At 34.2% G+C, this 19,244-nt stretch overlaps 1 protein-coding gene across 1 annotated transcript in view; it reads right to left on the bottom strand.

Moving 5' to 3' along the window:
- Positions 1-19,244, bottom strand: part of KANSL1L (KAT8 regulatory NSL complex subunit 1 like) — a 157,545-nt gene that overhangs the window by 6,043 nt on the left and 132,258 nt on the right. Inside the window, 7 exon segments of the mRNA XM_074298817.1 lie at positions 2,738-2,808; positions 2,810-2,851; positions 8,646-8,697; positions 11,009-11,133; positions 13,418-13,536; positions 17,512-17,649; positions 18,978-19,088. Of these exon segments, the coding sequence (XP_074154918.1) occupies positions 2,738-2,808; positions 2,810-2,851; positions 8,646-8,697; positions 11,009-11,133; positions 13,418-13,536; positions 17,512-17,649; positions 18,978-19,088 (658 nt within the window).

Below are 19,244 nucleotides of genomic sequence, written 5' to 3'. Positions count from 1 at the left end.
GCCCTTTTCAACAATGAGGTGATTCAAGCCAATTCCAATAGACTTGTGATGTAACATCTGCATCCAGAGAGGATTATGGTGACTGAATGTGGATCAAAGCACAGTATTTTCACCTTTTATTGTTTGCTCGCTTTTTTCCTTTCCTTGTGTTTTTTTTTCACCATTTTGTTCTGATTTTTTTTTTGACATATATTTGATCTATATTGGATTGTTTGCTGTCTCGAGAACAGAGAAAAGGGAGAAAAAATTACAATACAAGCTTTTGCAAAGGTGAATGTTGAAAACTATCTTTGATTGTATTTTGAAAAGTAAAATACTATCAAAATAAAAAAGGAAAAAATTTAAGAATTATTGGAAAGCCTTGATCAAAAAAAAAAAAAAAAGTCCAGGTATCATATTTCAAGAAATTATCAAAGAAAATTTTCCCGATATTCTAGAGCCTGAGGATAAAAGAGAAATTGAAAGAATCAATTGCTCAACTCCTAAGGATAACCAAAACTGAAAACTCGAAAAAATATTATAGCCAAATTCCAGGGTTCCCAGGTCAAGGAAAAAATATTGCAAGCAGTCAGAAAAAAAGAATTCAAATATGGAGCCACAGTAAGGCTAACAAGATTTAGCAGCTTCTCATTAAAGTATTGGAGAGCTCTCTATATGACATTCCAAAAGGCAAAAGACTAGGCTTACAATCAAGAATCACCTTTTCAGCAAAACTGAACATAATCCTTCATGGGACATTCATTGAAATAGAGAATTTTCAAATATTCATGATGAAAAGATCGGAGCTGAATGGAAACTTTTACTTTTAAATGCAAGACTCAAGGATAAAAAGGTAAAGAGAAAGAGAAATCATAAGCGTCAGTAAAATTAAACTTTTCATTCCTATGTGGGAAAATAATACATGTAACTCCTAAGAATCTTACCATTATTATGGCAATTGGAGGATGCATAAACAAAGGGCCTGGGTGTGAATTGACCATGCTGGGATATCTCCACCCCCATGCCCCCCCAAAATTTAAAGTGTGAGAAAGAGAAAAGCACTGAGAAATGGGGAAAAAGAAGTAGAAGGGGGAAAATTATTTCATATAGAAGACATGAAAGAGTTTTGAGTGGAGGAGAAGATAGGGGAAGTGGGGAAAAGTAACCTTACTCTCATTGGAATTAGCTCAAAGAGAATAACATCTTACCCTATAGGAAAAGAAGCAGGGGTGAGGGGCTGGTAAAAAAGAGAGGGTGGATTGGGAGAAGACAATAGTCAAGCAAAATACTTTTGAAGATGGACAGGATGGAAGGAGAAAGAAAAAAGGATAAATGGGAGAAATAGGTTAGAGGGAAATACACAGTAATTATAACTGAAAAAAATAGCAAGTTTCTTTATAAAGGCCTCAATTATCAGATATATGAGTAAAATTTTTAAGGATACAAATAATTCTTGAAAAATAGTCAAAGGAGGCAATTTTCAGATGAAGTAACCAAAGCTATCTGTACTCATGTGAAAAAAAAATGTTCTAAATTACTATTGATTAGGAAAGACAAAACAATTCTGGAGTATCACCTACAACTACTGGATTGGTTAATATGACAGGATAGGAAACAAATGTTGAAGGAGACTTGGGAGAACTGAGACACTAATGTATTGTTAATAGACTTGTAAAATGACTCAGCTATTCTAGAGAGCAATTTGGAACTGCTAGGTCTATATCCCAAGGAGGTAAAAAACAAAAGGGAAAAGGAACAAAATGTACAAAAATATTTATAGCTACTCTTTTTGTGGTAGCAAAGAATTAGAGACTGAATTGATGTCCACCAATTGGGGAACAGCTACAAAACTTGCTATACATGATTTTGATGAAATGCTCTCAGAAAAGCCTAAAAAGATTTATATGAATTGATACAAAGTAAAATCAGTACAACCAGGACAACATTGTACATAGTATCAATAATATCATACCAATGATCAATTATGAATGACTTAACTATTCTCAGCAACATAAAGATAGTTCCAAAGGTCTTAAATTGAAAAATGCTTTGCTCCCCAGGGAAAACACACACACACACACACACACACACACACACACACACACACACACACACAAACAACTAATGGAGTCTAAATGCAGACTGAAGCTTACTTTTAAAGGCTTTATTTTTCTTGTTTTGATCTGTTATTTTCCTTCATAATATGACTTGATGGAAATGTTTTGCATGATTGTACACATAAACTTAAAGCAAACTGCTTTTTTTTTTTTCCCTCTGAGTCAAGTGAAGTTAAATGACTTGTCCAGAGTCACACAACTAGGACGTCTTAAGTGTCTAAGACCACATTTGAACTCAGGTCCTCCTGACTTCAGGGCTATCCATTGCGCCACCTAGCTGCCCCGAGAATATTTTTTTTTAATTTGTTTTTGGTTTTTTTGAAATTGTTATCCTATTTTTATTTAAGAGAACTAAAATACTATTCATAAGCCCACACCAGCTATCCCTGAAGTTGATGGTAAATACATGTGTGGCAGGGACAATGCAGAAATGTGAATTTTATCTTTGTGCCATCAGCCATAATACCAATACCCTCATCTGTGAAATATCTTTTGTTTCTTACACATAAGCAGAATGAATGTTGTGTTCACATGCTGTGTCTACCCATTTTTTCCAAGGGTTTTTTCTTCAGAATTTTTTACTTGCTAAATTCACTATGGGATCCTGTATGACTTCTGTTCTCAGCTTTGTTAACACTTGCCTGCTATTTCTTCTGTGCCACTTGCTTTGTTCCCACAGTGACCACCTTGCTTGCTCTCTCTCTTCATATTTTTCTATGGCGTAAGGAGAAGACTTCATCAGAAAGATCTTCTATCTGGAATTAGAAATAAAAGTTTACTGCTGTTTCTGTGAGGAAGGTTACTAAAAATGAGAACGAGCTTTGGTGCATCCTTTACAAACAAAACAATCTGTAGAATGGTAGGATCATAAATTTAAAGCCAGAAGGTACTGTAAAGTCTCCTAATTTTATAGATGAGGAAAGGAGTTCAGGCCCATCTAGATGAAGTAAACTTGACTTATCTCAAAGATGATAGCAGAGCCCAAGTCTCCTTGGACTTCAAAACTAGTATTACTTCCACTACAACAGAAGTCTAGATTAAATATGTTTAAAGAAAACATGAGAAGTTTCTATTCCCATTTTTTAAGGATGATTTCAAATTCTTTAAAAAGGAGAAGTTCAAAGATTTAACGTGTCATTTTAGCGATATTCACTCAATAAAATTGCAAGCTATTTGGCTGCCTGAGCCATTTTTCTACTTTTTATATTCCATTAAGACTTAGTAAAGGGTTTTTTGTATGCATCACTCAATAAATACTTTATAACAAAAACAGCATCTCAAATATGATAGATTTTTTTAACTTACAAAATTCATTCTAGACTCAAACCTGCATTCAGATCCCAGATCTCTGATCCTATGATTCCACAAGGTCTCCTTTGAATGACTTCAGGCCCTGCCCTTATGGAGCTTACCATCTAATGGGAGTGAGGAAGGTAGGGATATGACATATAAATAACCATAATACAAAACAATGCATGATCAGTGCATAAAAATTATTGAGTGCTTTGAGAAGGCAAGGAAGGAAAAAAAAACCAGTGCTAGGGAAATGGGGGATGTCAGAGAAGACAAAAAAAAAAAAAAGGTACCATTTGAGCTGAATTTTAAAGAACAAAGATTCAGTAAGATGGGGAGAATTTCAAATATATGGAATAGTGCAAGCAAAGGCAGAAGGATGGAGCCATGTGGAATACAAATGTGATGGACAGTAAGGAACATCAGAGATGTCAAAACTTTTAGTTGGAAGTAATGGAGATAAAGTGAAGGTGGCCAAATCATAGGGAAAGGAGTATGAACTTGATTCAAAAGGTAACAGAAAGCCAAAACCCCTAACCACTAGAGGATAGGAGAACAAGAAGGTTTCTTCGAGAACATGTCTTGATTATCTTATTTTACAGATTAAGAAAAGTGACTTCCAGAGACACCAAACTAGAAATATAATCCAGGCTTTCTGGGAGAGGAATAATACAATCTGATCTATATACGCAGAAGGAAGGTTAACTATAAAGGATGTATTGGAAGTGGAAAATCTTGTTAGAAGATTCTTACAAAAATTATATCACAATAATGGTAATAATCTAACATCTATCAGAATATGGGTTCTGTGAGGGCAGAATCTTGTTTTGCATTTCTTTGTATTCCCAGCACCTGGCACATAGTAAGTGTTTAATAATGGCAACAGAAACAGAGAAGAGAGAATGGATGCAAGATATTAGAGTGGGAAAGAAATCAAGTAGCCTTGGGAACTAATTGCATATATCTTGAGGCAGAGGGAAGAGTCAAAAACAAGAAACAGGTCTCAAGCTCGGTAGACATGGTAAATAGTTAGTAGTAATGGTAGAATGAAGTCAGAAGGAAGGTCAGGTTTAGGTGGGAAAAGAAGTAGTTCAGTTTAGGACATGGTATTTTAGGTGCTGGCAGTACCTCTTCCTCACTTCCACCTGTTAGAATTTTTCACTTCTTTGTATGAAAAGACTACCTTGACCTTTCTTGTTAGTGTTCTGGCCCTTTAGAAATTATATTTACTTATTTTGTCTAAGTCTTGTATATCATCACAATGTCACTGACTCCATTGCTACCACCAACTACCACCAACATCATCATAATGGAAAATCTTTGAGAGAAGTGAGAGTTTTTTAATTTAACTTTTTCTTACAACCTTTCCCACATCAGGCACTTCACATATATTTGTTGAACTATAAGATATGTTCTATAAGGAACAGCTACAGGTCCAGAACTTAGGGGAAGTAAGGGCTAAAAATAAAAATTTCTAAGTCATCTGTAAGAGATGGTAATTGGAGTAAATGAGATTGTTAAGGGGAAAGAGTATAGAGAGTCTATCAGTACTAGATAGAAAATAGGAAAGTATGCTATCTGAGAAGTCAAAGTAGAAGAGATTATCCAAAGATAGATGGACTGAAAAAAAAAAAATGAAAAGGGCCTACTTGGGAAGTTATTCAACAAAAAGTTCTATTCAAACATGTTTAACTGCCTGCCACCTCTGGACACAGACATCCACACATACATGCATACTCTTTGTCTTCAACAACTTATTCTCTATTGGGGCAGAGGAAAGGAAATAATACAATATGTATACAACTAAGTAAATAAATAATTTGAAGAGGGAGTGAGAGCACACTAATAAATAGGGAACAAGGAAGACACATCATGTAGAATTTGGTATCAAATTTAAGTTTTAAATTCTAATTATCATTGAAGGGGGAGTATGTGTCAGCCTTTACAAAGGCATGAGGACAGGAGAAAGGCTGTGGATCTCTAGGCACTTGAATAAGCCAACCTGCCTGAAAGAATATATGAAAGAGAATAATAGGAATTAAGCTTGAAAGTAAGCCAAATTGTGGAGAGCTACAAATGCTAAGTGAAGAATTTGTACTGTTATGTGGGAGAACATAATCAAATCTCTCTTACTGGAAAATTATTTTGGTAGCTTCCTTGATTAAATGGCTCTCCTTCATTTCATACATTTCATACATATAAGAAAACATGCAGAAAAATGGAAATGACATGTCAACATTCAAACATAGCAAATGATTAAAAAATAATTTGTTAGATCTGAGCAAGTTTGGGAAGATGCCAGTAGAGAGGGAAGAAAAGAGGGGAGAATGGAGAAAGATAAAGAAGCTGCTGTCAGAGTACCTTAGTCTTTTCAAGGAATCATAATAGTTAAAGTTGGTATGATAATAACACCCACAAAAATAACAGCTATGTGCCAGGCATTGTGCTGAGTACCTTACAATTATTTCATTTGATCCTCAAACAACCCCGGAGAGATGCTATTACCTGTTCCCATAAAATTGAGGCAAACTGAGATTAAGTGACTAGTAAGTGTTTGAGCCTAGTTTTGAACAAGAAAGTCTTCTTGACTCCAGGCCTAGTACTCTATTCACTGTGCCATCCAACTATAATAATAAGAAAAAAGCAATAAAGGCTATCCTGTTTCCTAGGAAGGAATACTACATTGGAATTTTTCCAATAATGCCAAACAATCCTGAACATGATCTGCTTTGCTGTTCCTTCAAGAGTGTCTTCATCAAGAAATTCTCTAAAAGGATAGATGGTTAGATAGATAGAAGAATCCCATTGAAACCAATTCCCAACAACATTCCATTTTTTAGTTGTAACTTTAATATGTAAACCATTTAAAGTTATATTCTCAGACAAAAGCAGTGATATTTAGTATCTCTATGATTCATTAGTAAGAGAAAAAAGAATTTACTGAACCTGGGAGACAACAGAAATATACCTTTTCATTCCTCCTTTTCCCTCCAAACTTGTGTATTTGGGGCACTGTGGAAGGAGGGGGATACTTATCTATCTCACCCAAGCCTGAAGTCCATCATCAGTCAGTCACTCGTGGGCTTGATCCCACTGTTGATCTGAAGAGTCTTGATCTTGCTCCACTTACTGGTGTTGGAGTTGGTTCAGACATTCATTTGGCTTTAACCAGAGAGCAGCTGAGAACTGATCTCAAGTGATCCCCAAATCTTACCTTCTCCAATGGCAGGAACTCGGCCTGCACCACCCCTATATATTTCTTATTTGTGTCAGTGAGAAGTGATTCTTATTGGGGATATTTAGGGTAAAAAGAGAAGTGGTATATGGAGTCAAGAAGATCTGAACTCAAATTCGACTTCAAATATTTGCTAATTGTATGACCCAGAAAATAAATTTAACCTATATTTGCTTCAGTTCCTCATGTATAAAAGCAGGGATCATGTGGACAAAGAAGTGGCAAACCACGCCAGAATATCTGCCAAGAAACCAGGGACAAAGTCCATGGAGTCACATAGAGTTGGAAATGACCAAACAATAATTAAGACATCTTTGGAAAGGTCTGGTCCTTAACACCAGAAAATTATTTCTTTTGAAGCATTTTTAATAGTATGCTTTGAAGAGGATTGTGAATAAACTTTACCCATTGAGGATGTCAGAAGTTGAGATGCATTTTTATTTTCATAATTTTACTACATCTGAAATATGCCTGATCTCAGAAATCATGTGGCTGAGTGTTAGGCATATGCATACTCCTAAGGAATTAACACTTTTCAGATATCTGAAGAGAATTATTTTATTGTCTGGGGAAAGTCAACTCAATTATGTGCTAGGCACAGTGCTAAGTGCAAAAATAGTCTCTGCTATCAGAGTTTACATATAATACCATATGAAAAACTATGTTCACCTATTAAGATCTCTAAAGGCTAGAGATATTTTGTTTCTGAAGGGATTTATTGAATAGGGGAGTGCCTCTCTAAAATGCTACTATACTTTATACTTGAACCTATACTTTAGGTAGATTCTTCTTTCTGAGGCAGCTGGATGGTACAATGAATAGAGCATTCTGTGTGGAGTTAGGAAGACCCAAATTCAAATCTGGCCTCACACACTTACTTACTGTGTGACCCTGGTAAAGTCACTTAACCTTGTATGCCTCAGTCTCAACTGTAAAAATGGGTATAATAATAGAAGCTAAGATAATTTTGAAGATCAAAGAACTTAATGGAGTACCTGGAACACAGTAGGTATTATATAAATGCTAGCTATTATCATCATCATCCTCAACATTATAATAATTTTGGTAGCATAAATTTAGTTAATAAGCTGAAGCTGCACTGTAGAAAACAGATATATAAAAGGCAGGCCCACTTAGTATCCCACTGAGAGGGTATAGTTCTTGAAGTACTAAAAGAACCAGGTTACAAAACAGGGCAGCATTGAGCCTTTTCTGATTTTACCCATGGACCCCAGTACCTCCCTTCATTTTTCTAGTAAACACACAACCCAAGAATTTTTTGTTAGTTTATTTGCCCTGCTCGTCTCATTGGGCATGTGGAGTGGAAGAGAACAGTCAGTCAGATAATAATGCTCACTCACATGAACAGTAGATGACTATGACCTGCATGAACTTCTGTGACCTCCAAGAGAAAGTGGCTTCTGCCTTTATAATTTTAAATTATGCTAGAGGTGAAAGAAAGCAGCTATAAAAGAAAAATGTCTGGGTTGCTGGAGGAATTTTCTTTACTAAGTTGCTGCTACTTTTTCTATTACTTTCATGCAAATTTTAGCTCTAAAAACTTCCTTTAGTTAAAACTTGCTAAATTCAAACTGTTTTAAGTTGAATGGTGATATCTTAAAAAAAAAAAAAAGACTGCCACATTCTTTGTTCAATAAGATGTGGCTATCTGATTTATTAATTTAAGAACTACAAATTAAAGCATAGTCACTGATCTATAACATCTCCAGATAAAAACAATTATTTTAATCTCAGCCCATTTTCAGAAAGAAAAAAAAAGAAAGATAATATAGATATTTGTTATGTTGTTTGAATTTCCTGGGATAATGGAGTTGGGTCCATCATTGGTTTATTCAATTAGCATTTAATCCAAAACAAATAAAAAGAGCTCATGGTCAAACTAAGCTAGTTTAAAAGTCTGCCCCCTCCCTCAAACCCCTTTCCCCTCTCTTTATAATTTCAAATTCACTTTGAGTATAACTATAATTTGCATTTTTCCTTTCAATAAAAAGACAACTTACTTCTTCACCTAAATGAAATTCTTCCAAAGGTTGAAGATCAACAATCCTCCAGCTGTTGAAGATATAAATTGGTTTCAAACATTATTCATTTACCAAAATTAAAATCTTAATTCTTTTAATAAATCAATCAATGATCATTTATTAAGCACCTACTATGTGCCAGGCACTGAGCTAAATGTTAGGAACCCAAAGACAAAAATTGGAATAACTCCTGCTTTCAAGGAGTTTACAATCTCTAGGGAGAGGCAACATGTCCTTATACAAATATATACATAGCAGAGACAGACACAAGATAACTCAATGCAAAGATGGTTAAGGAAGGTTCATCTGCAAAGGCTTCGCTTCATGTCCAAGATGATTGACCAATATCTTGATGAAAGAGATTCCACAAGGCAGCAGTGAGGAGGGAGTGCATTCCAGGCATGAGGGGATAGCCAGGGCAAAGCTACTGAGGCCGGAGATGAAGTGTAAAGAAGAAAAAAGAAGGCCAGTTTGACCAGTTCCCAGAATGTGGGAGGAGCAGGAACATGCAATAACATTCAAAAGACAGGTGGGGCCAGCTTATGAAGAGCTCTAAAAGTTAAACAGAGTATATAAGCAAAAATAACAAAGTATAGGGCTTTTACTTGCTATTTCCATAAGCAAGTCTTCGAGATTTTAAAGAAAGATACAAAAGTTCCAAATGAAAGTTTGGGGAAGAGAAGGAGAGGCTTCATTTCTGTCAATAAAATGAACCCTACCTAATATGACTAGCTTAATTTTTGAACTCAGATAATTATCTTCTTTAAAAATATAACCAGAGGTATTTCATTTCTCACTACATTATTTTATCTAGTTAACTCTAAGCATTCTGTAAACATTGCTAATTTTCCTATTATCTCACAAGATAAGTCAAGGTAAAACAGCAGTCAATGTTCAGTAAGCACTTCTTATGTGGAAAGCATCATGCTGGGGAAGGATATGAAGAGGGAGATGAATAGGTAAATATCATAGTCACTGTCTTCAAGGAATTCATCATTTACCAGAATATTCACAATATTCAAGATCCAGCAAGCTTAAGCACCAAAAATAAATTCCAACCCTTCTCTTATGTTGCACTCCTGCCATAGTTTTTTCACTGATCTCCTGACCTGCTTTCCCTAAGCTTTGCCACCTCTAATTCATCCTGTATGTTGCATTTTTATCATAGTATTTCCCCTATAAATACCACAGAAAAACAAACGTTGTCAAGAACATAAGGTTCCCAGTTACGCCCAGTGAAAGAACTCTGGGAAATGAGTGTGAACCACTACATAGAATTCCCAATCCCTCTATTTTTTCCATCTGCATTTTTTATTTCCTTCACAGGCTAATTGTACACTATTTCAAAGTCCGATTCTTTTTGTACAGCAAAATAACTGTTTGGACATGTATACATATATTGTATTTAATTTATACTTTAACATATGTAACATGTATTGGTCAACCTGCCATCTGGGGGAGGGAGGTGGAAGGAAGGAGGGGAAAAATTGGAACAAAAGGTTTGGCAATTGTCAATGCTGGAAAATTACCCATGCATATATCTTGTAAATAAAAAGCTATAATAATAATAAAAAAAACAACATAAGCTTCCAACTGCTTATCTCAAGATTCAAAAATATCTATCTGCAGTCTAATCTCATTTCTCCCAGTAAGGTTGTTTATTCATCACATCCTGAATTGAGCATTTCTATCCTAGTGAATCTATTCCTGAAATGCCTTTCCCCACCCTTCCTCATCAACTATAGAGATCTTTCTCTTCCTTCTTCCTTAAAGTTCTCTTGAAAGCTGAGCCCCTACTTTTTATGAAGCCTTCCTAGGCCAAACTGGTATCTAGATCCTCAAAATCTATGATACTTATCATCACTACCAATAACTTAGCAATGGAAAATGTGCTTGCTATTAACTAATTTGTTTTGCTACTTTTTATGTCATTATTAATGTCTTGTTTCTTTAGTTTAGATGGTTATTAGATAGGAATATGAGATCTCTTGCATTGCTTCCGTACTACCACCACTGCCAATGCACAAATACCCTGCACACTGTAATTCAATTAATAACATCTGTTAATTAAAGATGAAATTTAGAGTAGGTATAAATGAAATAAAGATGTGGATAAGTAAGGGCCTTTAATAAGAATTGAACATTTTCATAAGAATTGGTGCTTTACTTTAGAATCAGTGGAAATTTTTTTTTGTCTGTTGACCCTCAATTTTTTGTGATAATGGCTGCAGAAAAGTGAAACATAACACTATTTTGTAAGAAATATAATACTATTTTGTGGTTGAAATGTAACAATAATTTGTATGAATATTTAAAAAAAAATCAGGAAGGACAGTGTATACCTTGGAGTAAGAATTTCTTTATATTGCAGCTTCTCCAACTTGGCTGGGGCCACCAGTGACATAGGAATCACAATATTATCGATGTCATAAGAGCTTTCACTTCTTAGTCTTCGCCTTGTAGAATTCTGTAAAACATGATTTTGCAAAACCTAAAGATTAATGGATTTGATTCTCTTTTTTCCAGAATTTGTGTAAGTTACAATTATGTCATTCTGGACTTTGGTTTTAAAATCTGAAGGAAAAAGAAGTGGGAAAGCCCAACTTTGAAATACTGTTAGCAACCAAAATACAATATATGTATTTAAAATCAAAGCCATTTTTTTGATGAAAATATTCATTAAAATTATAGCCCCGTGTCTACCCATCTACCTTCTTTTGATGATTCATTCAGGATAAGACAAAAGAACTCTACCATCTAATTGTAACTGTTTAGAAGCAAGACTTCTTAATCTGGCAACTGTGAAAGTGTGCATGTCTGTGTATCCTCTGTGTGTGTGTATGTGTGTGTGTGTTGGTGTTGTCTTGTGTTTAGTGTTTTGGCAACTATATTTCAATATAATTGGTTTCTTTTGCATTTTGTGCTATATATTTTGACAAATTATTCTGAAAAGGGTTCATAAGCTTTGCCATTCTGTGGAAAGGGTTGATGACACAAATAAGAAAAGCAGAAAACCCCTAAATTATAGGAATAAGGAAACATAGAGTAGACATCATTTAAAAGTCTAAAGTCTCCTATGTCTTCCCCTAAATTTTTCATCTTACAATTATGATTGGTCTCATAATCCAGGATTTTTACAAACTGAGCAGTTTAATTGTTTAGTGTGAAGTTCTGCCATATTTCAAATTGATTATACTTTAGTTTATTAAAAAAAAAAGTAGGTTAGAAAAATTTAAAGTAAAAAAATTAACAAAGAAAGGGATAATAGTACCTTTTCATTAAAAATACTATTAAATGGGAGAGTGGAATTCATAGTTTGCCATATTTCATCAGGTTTTACCATAGTCAATTGATACTAACCTAGAGGTCAAAATCCCTACATTTTTTCTGTTTGGAATAATTCACTTCCTCTAGCACTTCGCACAATACCTAATACATAAGAGACTTTTAATAAATGTTAATTGATTAACTGATTGAATTTGGGCATCATATCTTAGTTCTGCAAAAAAAAAAAGAAGAAAAGCATGTCTTTAAAAAAAACCAAAACATTAGCAACATGGTAGGGTGGATGATGGGCTGACTCTAGAGTCAGGCCTGATTAAAGCCCTATTCCAATACTTTTTACTTCCATATCCTGTATTCTGAGATATAAAGACTCCTGGAAATCTCTCATTTTATAGATGAGGAAACCAGGGCCCATGCTGGTAAAACAATCTGCTTAGGGCAATAGAGGTAATAAATGACAAAGTGGTAACTGGAGCCCAGGCCTAGATTTCACAACCAGTGCTTGTTTTGACCTAGCCCACCCTGCCTTTGCCCTTTGTGACTCTGTGACCATGGGTATGTATGATTCTCAAAGTCATCAAATGTAAAATGAGCCACCACTGGGTACTACTTCCCCCTAGTATAGTGTTTTATAAATGTGTCTTCTTATTTTGGGGTTTTATTATGTAATAAAATCTGTGAATTCCTAATCTACTTTCTTATCTTTAAAACTATGGGTTAAGTTGGCCTACATGATTTCTATTGTCTCCTACCAGCTTCACTTTACTGCCATAAAGACAAATGTGATCTTAACTCCTATTCTCCTGCTCTCACTACCTCTGCTTCTGTCTATAGCAAAGTCTTCTTACAGTGGCAACTATATTAGAAAGTATGGGCCTAAGGAACAGCTAATGGGGTGAATTTACTTTCATAATTTTTAGTCCAATTTTGAGTGCACAAGGCACTGAGAAAAAGAAGACATGACTAGAGGATAATGAGGTGCCCTTTTTTTCTTAAACACAGAAAAAAAAAAAAAAGAACCTTTTGGTTTCATCAAATTCAAGCCACAATAAAATAGTTCAAAACTGCTAATAATCTAAACATCCTCCTCCCCTCTCCCCTTTTATAAAAGCTGAACTTGTGGTTTCACTGTTGTTGGGAAATTATGCAGATCAGTAACTGATTGATAACTTAGAATCTTGGACCACTGCCTGGGGCACTGAGAATAAGTGTCTTCTCTAAGAACAGGATTGTTATAGCCAACATATGAAGGGGACAGGCCTTGAACCTGAAATTTCCAATCCAGAGGCTGACGCTTTATACTCTGTGGCCATACCTATGCTAGTGGGTAAGTAAAACCGATGCTATAGATCAGCCAGATATTCTTTACTATGAACAAAAAGAGTCCTCAAAAAGAAAACATGCATAAATAGCTTATTTTAAAGACTCTTTATAGTGTAATTCTAGGATCAACTAAAAATACCTACTTGTGATGAATTCTGAGTTGACCTAGATATCACATTGATATTAGTGACTGCAGTAAAACTGTTATGGGATCCTGGTTCTGCATGTTGTAAAGTAAATTCTTCAAACCTGTTTCTTTCTCCTGTTAGAGAAGGAAACATCAAGAATATAGTAAATTAAAAAGCAGTTAAAGGAGTGAAACAGTTAACATTTCAAGAAGATTAATAAATCATTATTGTATATGTGTTCCACATTATCAAGCAGGCCCAAACCTGCTCAGACCACTCCCAAGAGAGAACCAATGGACTACAGAGACCTGATGAGACTGTTAGTTAGACTGTTCTCTTTCCAAATCTTGTCACAGCCAAAAACTGATCCTGTTTTAAAAGCAACATATTATAAAGTACTACTACTTACCATCTTACTAATTGCTTCCACAGAAAAATTTTATCACCTGTAAATTAGTCTTTACCTTTATACCCAAGATTAACCTGAATTTAACATATTTTGAAAAGTTAGCCTTTATAGTTTATTAACGTTAATTACTAAGATTATGCTAATAATACTTACTAAAAATTTAACAAAAATAGTCTTACTGGCCAAAGACATCACAGTTAATCTGGAAGATGGAAACTTGATAATATAACCGGTGAACAGGAGTTACATATTAGAGTTGTTATCAAACCCTTAGAGATCTCTATGTATAGAAGATATACAAAAAGCATAATGGAAGCAGCTCAACTATCTATGCCAGTTCTAATATATTGGGGTTAGATAACCTCTGCAACTTACTAGCCATTCCACTATGGCCAAATAGTGACCTAAGATTCCATTTGCTTATTTTAAAATTAGTAATAATAATACATGTCTTGATGGTTGCATGGGATTTATTTGGAGGTGGGGATAGGAAGAGGGATGAGTATTTATTACCATATAAATGACTATAACAAGGTAGCTTATTTTATATAAATATTTTTGTTATCTGTAAAACAAGAGGGTAGGATAGGAAGAGGGATGAGTACTTATTACCACATAAATGACTATAACAAGGTAGCTTATTTTATATAAATATTTTTGTTATCTGTAAAACAAGAGGGTAGGCTTGGATCTTCTCTAATGTCTCTTTAATCTCTGCCCTATGGTGTTATGGTTCTAAGCAAATTATGGAAATGAGTGGATTTTTCAGAATGTTTTTCAGTTTTCAGATTTTTTTTTTGACATAAACAAGTTTATTTGAAATTGTTTCTATATTTCACTTTGATCTGCAGTCTGATTAAGTCAAGCTCTTTCATACTTTAAAATAAATGAATCTTTATTATTCCATTATTATATTTATTACCAAGGAAATCATATGTCCGCCTCCCCTATCCCAACACACACAATGTTTTTACCAAAGTTCCCAAAGCCCTTACTTTATTTCCTCTGTCAACACTCACTAATGGCAAAGCTCAGAGTACTAAGTAAGGGCTCTAAGAGCCTTGGTAAGGACTTATTTTTTTAAAAATCAGCTCTCCAATATCACTTGTATCGGGGACACTCCTACCAAAGTAGAATAGCAATAGCTGTTCCCTTTTTGGGCTGAGAGGCAGCATGTGGTAGGATACAAGTACTGACTTTGGAGTAAGAAAAGCCTGGAACTCACATCCCACCTCTGACACAAAGGGGCTTGCTGATCATGGGCAACTCAGTCTTTCAGTGCTTCTCAGCAATAATTGCCAAATAATAAAATATCTTAAAGTAGTAGAGTCTAAACTGTTTCATTTTATGATTCAGTACACTATCGAGACATGCTAACTTTACAAGTGGGGAGCAGAAGATTTACCTCAGATAAGCCTTTAATAGACTTTTCTACCTGAATTTCACATTTATAGGGCAAATAATTTCAATTTATGATAGCAGAGAATAAAACTATTATAAGCATCTTATGTCAGCAAGCTAAGAAATCTTTTAAGTACAGACTTGGTAAAGGACTGCATATCAATCATTCAAGAAACAGCCTAACTATGTTTATGGAAGCTTGTCACAACATGGTCAGCCATCTTTGTAGATACTCAGTTGTTCTGATAGTGTCTGGCTGTTTATGACCCATTTGGGTTTTTCCTGGCAAAAATAATGGAGTGTTTGCCATCTCCTTTTCTAGATCATTTTGCAAATGAGAAAACTGAGGTAAACAGGGTAAAGTGACTTGCCCAGGGTTATACAACTAGTAAATGTCTAAGATCAGATTTGAACTCAGGAAGATGAGTCTTCCTGATTCCAGGACTATTACCTATTCATTGTGCCACTTAGCTGCCTAGTTAATTAGCTACATTTAAAAGCAATAGCAATTTATTAAGTCATCTATTAAATTACAGTTTATTATCTATCTATAGTATCCTTCTAAGATGTATGTACTGATATTTAAGGGCATATATGTAATAATATACACATTATATATATATATATATATATATATATATATATATATATATATATATATATATATACATACATATATATGTGTATATATACATATATACACACACACATACATACACATACACTTACGGATATATATACATAAACAACTTTGTATCTATTATCTGCACAGATATAAAGACACAGACATAAAAATATATACAGATATGACATTGGTCAATACATACACACATATGCATTATATGTATGTCTATAGACAGACACACATACACATATACATACACACACACACACACACACACACACACACACACACACACACACCCTAAATACCATAGTCTGTGAAGATTCAAAATTAAAGAGGAAGGAACTAATGCAGTGGTTATAAATTAAGCTTTAGCATATGACAACTGATTATGTGCATGAAATAATGTAAGATATAATCAAAAAGATGCATGACTAGAAAAAGATGGAGGCAAGTCCCATCATATAACTGCAATGATGCTAAACATATAGAAATAAGGGCTTTTAAGGATCCTTTGAACCACATACTGATTTAGTTTTTAAAATTGTTATCTATATTGATAGTATTTTTATTTATTTTATTTATATATTTCCCAATACATTTTAATGTGTCTTGGGAGTGCCATGGGCCACATATTTGATACCTTTTTAATGTAAAGTATCAGAACATTTTCCATACTACTTTGGTACCTGTAAATGCCATGAGATCTAGAAAAAAGTTCTTATCCTTCTTTTTGGAGGATTTACCAGAATCAGGCTTCACATGAATATAAGATTTTTAAAATTTGTGAAACACTTTATAATTTTTTTTTCATTTTATAAGCTATTGAAAAATGAGAAGTATGTATGGATGGTGATCTGCAGCACAGAAAAGACAACCCACATCAGTGAAATTTTGAAATATTAATACTATAAATGCAAATACACTAAAATGTTGACTGATTTAAGACTGGTCTAACATTGAGTTATATTCTGACAGAATTTAAGCTCCTAAATGCAGGAATTACACCTTTTTTTTTTTCTTTGTATCTCTATCACTTAGCATAGTGCCTGGAACATAGTAAGTACTGACTGACTGATTACTTACTGATTGATTAAAGCATGTCCATCACCAAATGAAGAAAACAGCAAATTAGGCTATATTATCCCATCAAGGTCCTACTATCCCTGCTCATCATTTCTAGCTGCTCTTAGTCTGAACTCCTAGAGTTCTTAGCATTCCCTAAAAGATACATGGGCAAAGACAGGGCTATAGGACTATCTGAGCTACAAGCAAGACAAGAGTGTCACAAAGAATCATTAAGAAAGTAAATAATTTGTATTTGGAAGCTACTACTTCTAAGAGACTCTTGTTAACTTTTAGAACATCTCAGAGAAGTCTATATAAACAGTACCTTTTCTGCATTCACTTGTATTTGAAAGTAAATTCCCTGGAGTATCCTGAGATATACTTGTTGCTAACCTACAATCCTCAGTATCAAGTCAGGCAACAATGTCTAAAAGTCCTTAGGTGTCCCCAATAATCCACAAAGACGATATTCAGTTTAGTGAGAATTGAGAGCTGACTATAGAGTTTTGTTCTTTATGTCTTGCTGTCCTTCTAGACTGACAATTATTCTGCATGACAGATAAAGGTTGGGATGAATTATCCCAGGTTTTTAGTCTTTTAACCTACCTATTGCTGTTTCACTTAAGTGCCTTTTCTTTCTTCCCTGTAATACTTGTGCTGATGTTTCTGACCTGGTTTGAGGTTTGCATACAGGGGAATATCCACTTCTCCATGGGGTAAAAGTAGCATTCTGTGTAATATGTGCTACAAAAATAAATAAATAAAAAGTAAGAATAGATTTTTTGGTGAATCAATACAAATAGACAATGACAAGACCAATTCAAACTTTATTTTAATTACAAATATCTTGTATAGGCTCAAAAAAAAAAAAAAAAGCCTCAACAAGCAAAATTTTAAATGCCATAATGGAAAAAGAGGCCCAAAACTACAAACTATGGAAGCTCATCCCATATCTCCCCAAACAGTTCATTAAGATAGAGAGGAGGCAGTTATCAGCAACATTTACCTCTGCTTAGGTTTCTCCCTGACCTATCCCTTCCCATAAAAAAAAAAAAGCCTCCCAATTCATCATTACATTTTTATGATTATTAGGGAAGTAAAATTTGTCTGCTATTCCTAAGAAAGTGGAAAAGTAATACAAAGAGCTTGCTTTCTTGACAGAGACTAAGCAGCTGGCACATCCCAGACTGCAGCTAGCCCAGTTTCCTTTGTCTCACACTAAGTTCAGTTCCTTCTCTTCACTCACAGTCTGTGTTGCATCAACTAATTCAGATCTCAGATTTTTTTCAAACCTGCTGCAAAGTTCAGAGTTGTGAAGATTTCTTTCCCTAATTCCTACTCTCCCAAATTTGGTTCTATATTTCCATTTTGTTCATCTGTAACACTTTTCTCATTTCAAACATTTTGCAGGTTAATCTCATTTAGCTCAAAAGGGAAAAATATCAGCCTTCTCTACTCACAAATAAATATGCATTGGCAAAGATTTCCATATTCAATTTTTTTTGTTTCTCAGTTCCTAAGAATGTTATCAGCAATATTAGCCAGAATGCTTTATGTAAGCAATTAAAAAAAAAAAAGTCTCCCAATATCAAATTGTTAAAATAAAAATCATGAACAACAAAGACAATAAAAAACCTAATTACCTTTGCATATGAAAATCTGCTGAAAACTGAAAATTTTACAGGAAAATTGTGACCAAAAGAAAAAATAATTCATCAGAATCAGCAAATTCTTTACACTTATTTCCATTGTTTTCCCCTACTATACCCACAAAGAAAATAAATTATTATTCCTATACAACATTGTTAACTTCTCAACTTCTAACATATCCTTAAGTTACAGGAGCCAATAGCACTCAATTTAAATTCACTTGTACTGCCTCAATTTCAGTCTTTTGCAACAAGGAAGTTCAGGTACGTACAAAAATATATCCTAGACGTTTAATCTAAAGTTCATAATTGTGGTTTGTAAAATGAAGTAAGAACTTAAAACTATCATTCCTGCTTCAAAATATAAATTAGCAGAATAGAATTGAGCCCAAAATACTTCTAAGATTTTTACAATGGACATACCAGTTGAAGGAGATAAGATGCATTCATCTTCCAATAATGTAGTTTCAGCCGGGTCGCCCTTGATTTCATTCTTTTTTAATAGTGTTTCAAAATGTAAATGAAGTGGAACATCTTAAAAATGAAAAAAAAGAAAAAGTAAAAATATGTTCCATCAATAAAAGTTACATAATGTGAATAAAAAATTAGTTCTTTTATTCCCTTTATAAACTGCACAGTATTTTGGAAAATAACAATTATGAAGCTATATTAATAAATGCCAGATTTTGC

This window comes from Sminthopsis crassicaudata, chromosome 3, assembly GCF_048593235.1.
Source record: "Sminthopsis crassicaudata isolate SCR6 chromosome 3, ASM4859323v1, whole genome shotgun sequence".
Lineage (NCBI taxonomy): Eukaryota > Metazoa > Chordata > Mammalia > Dasyuromorphia > Dasyuridae > Sminthopsis > Sminthopsis crassicaudata.
This window is presented reverse-complemented; position numbering and strand designations above follow the sequence as displayed.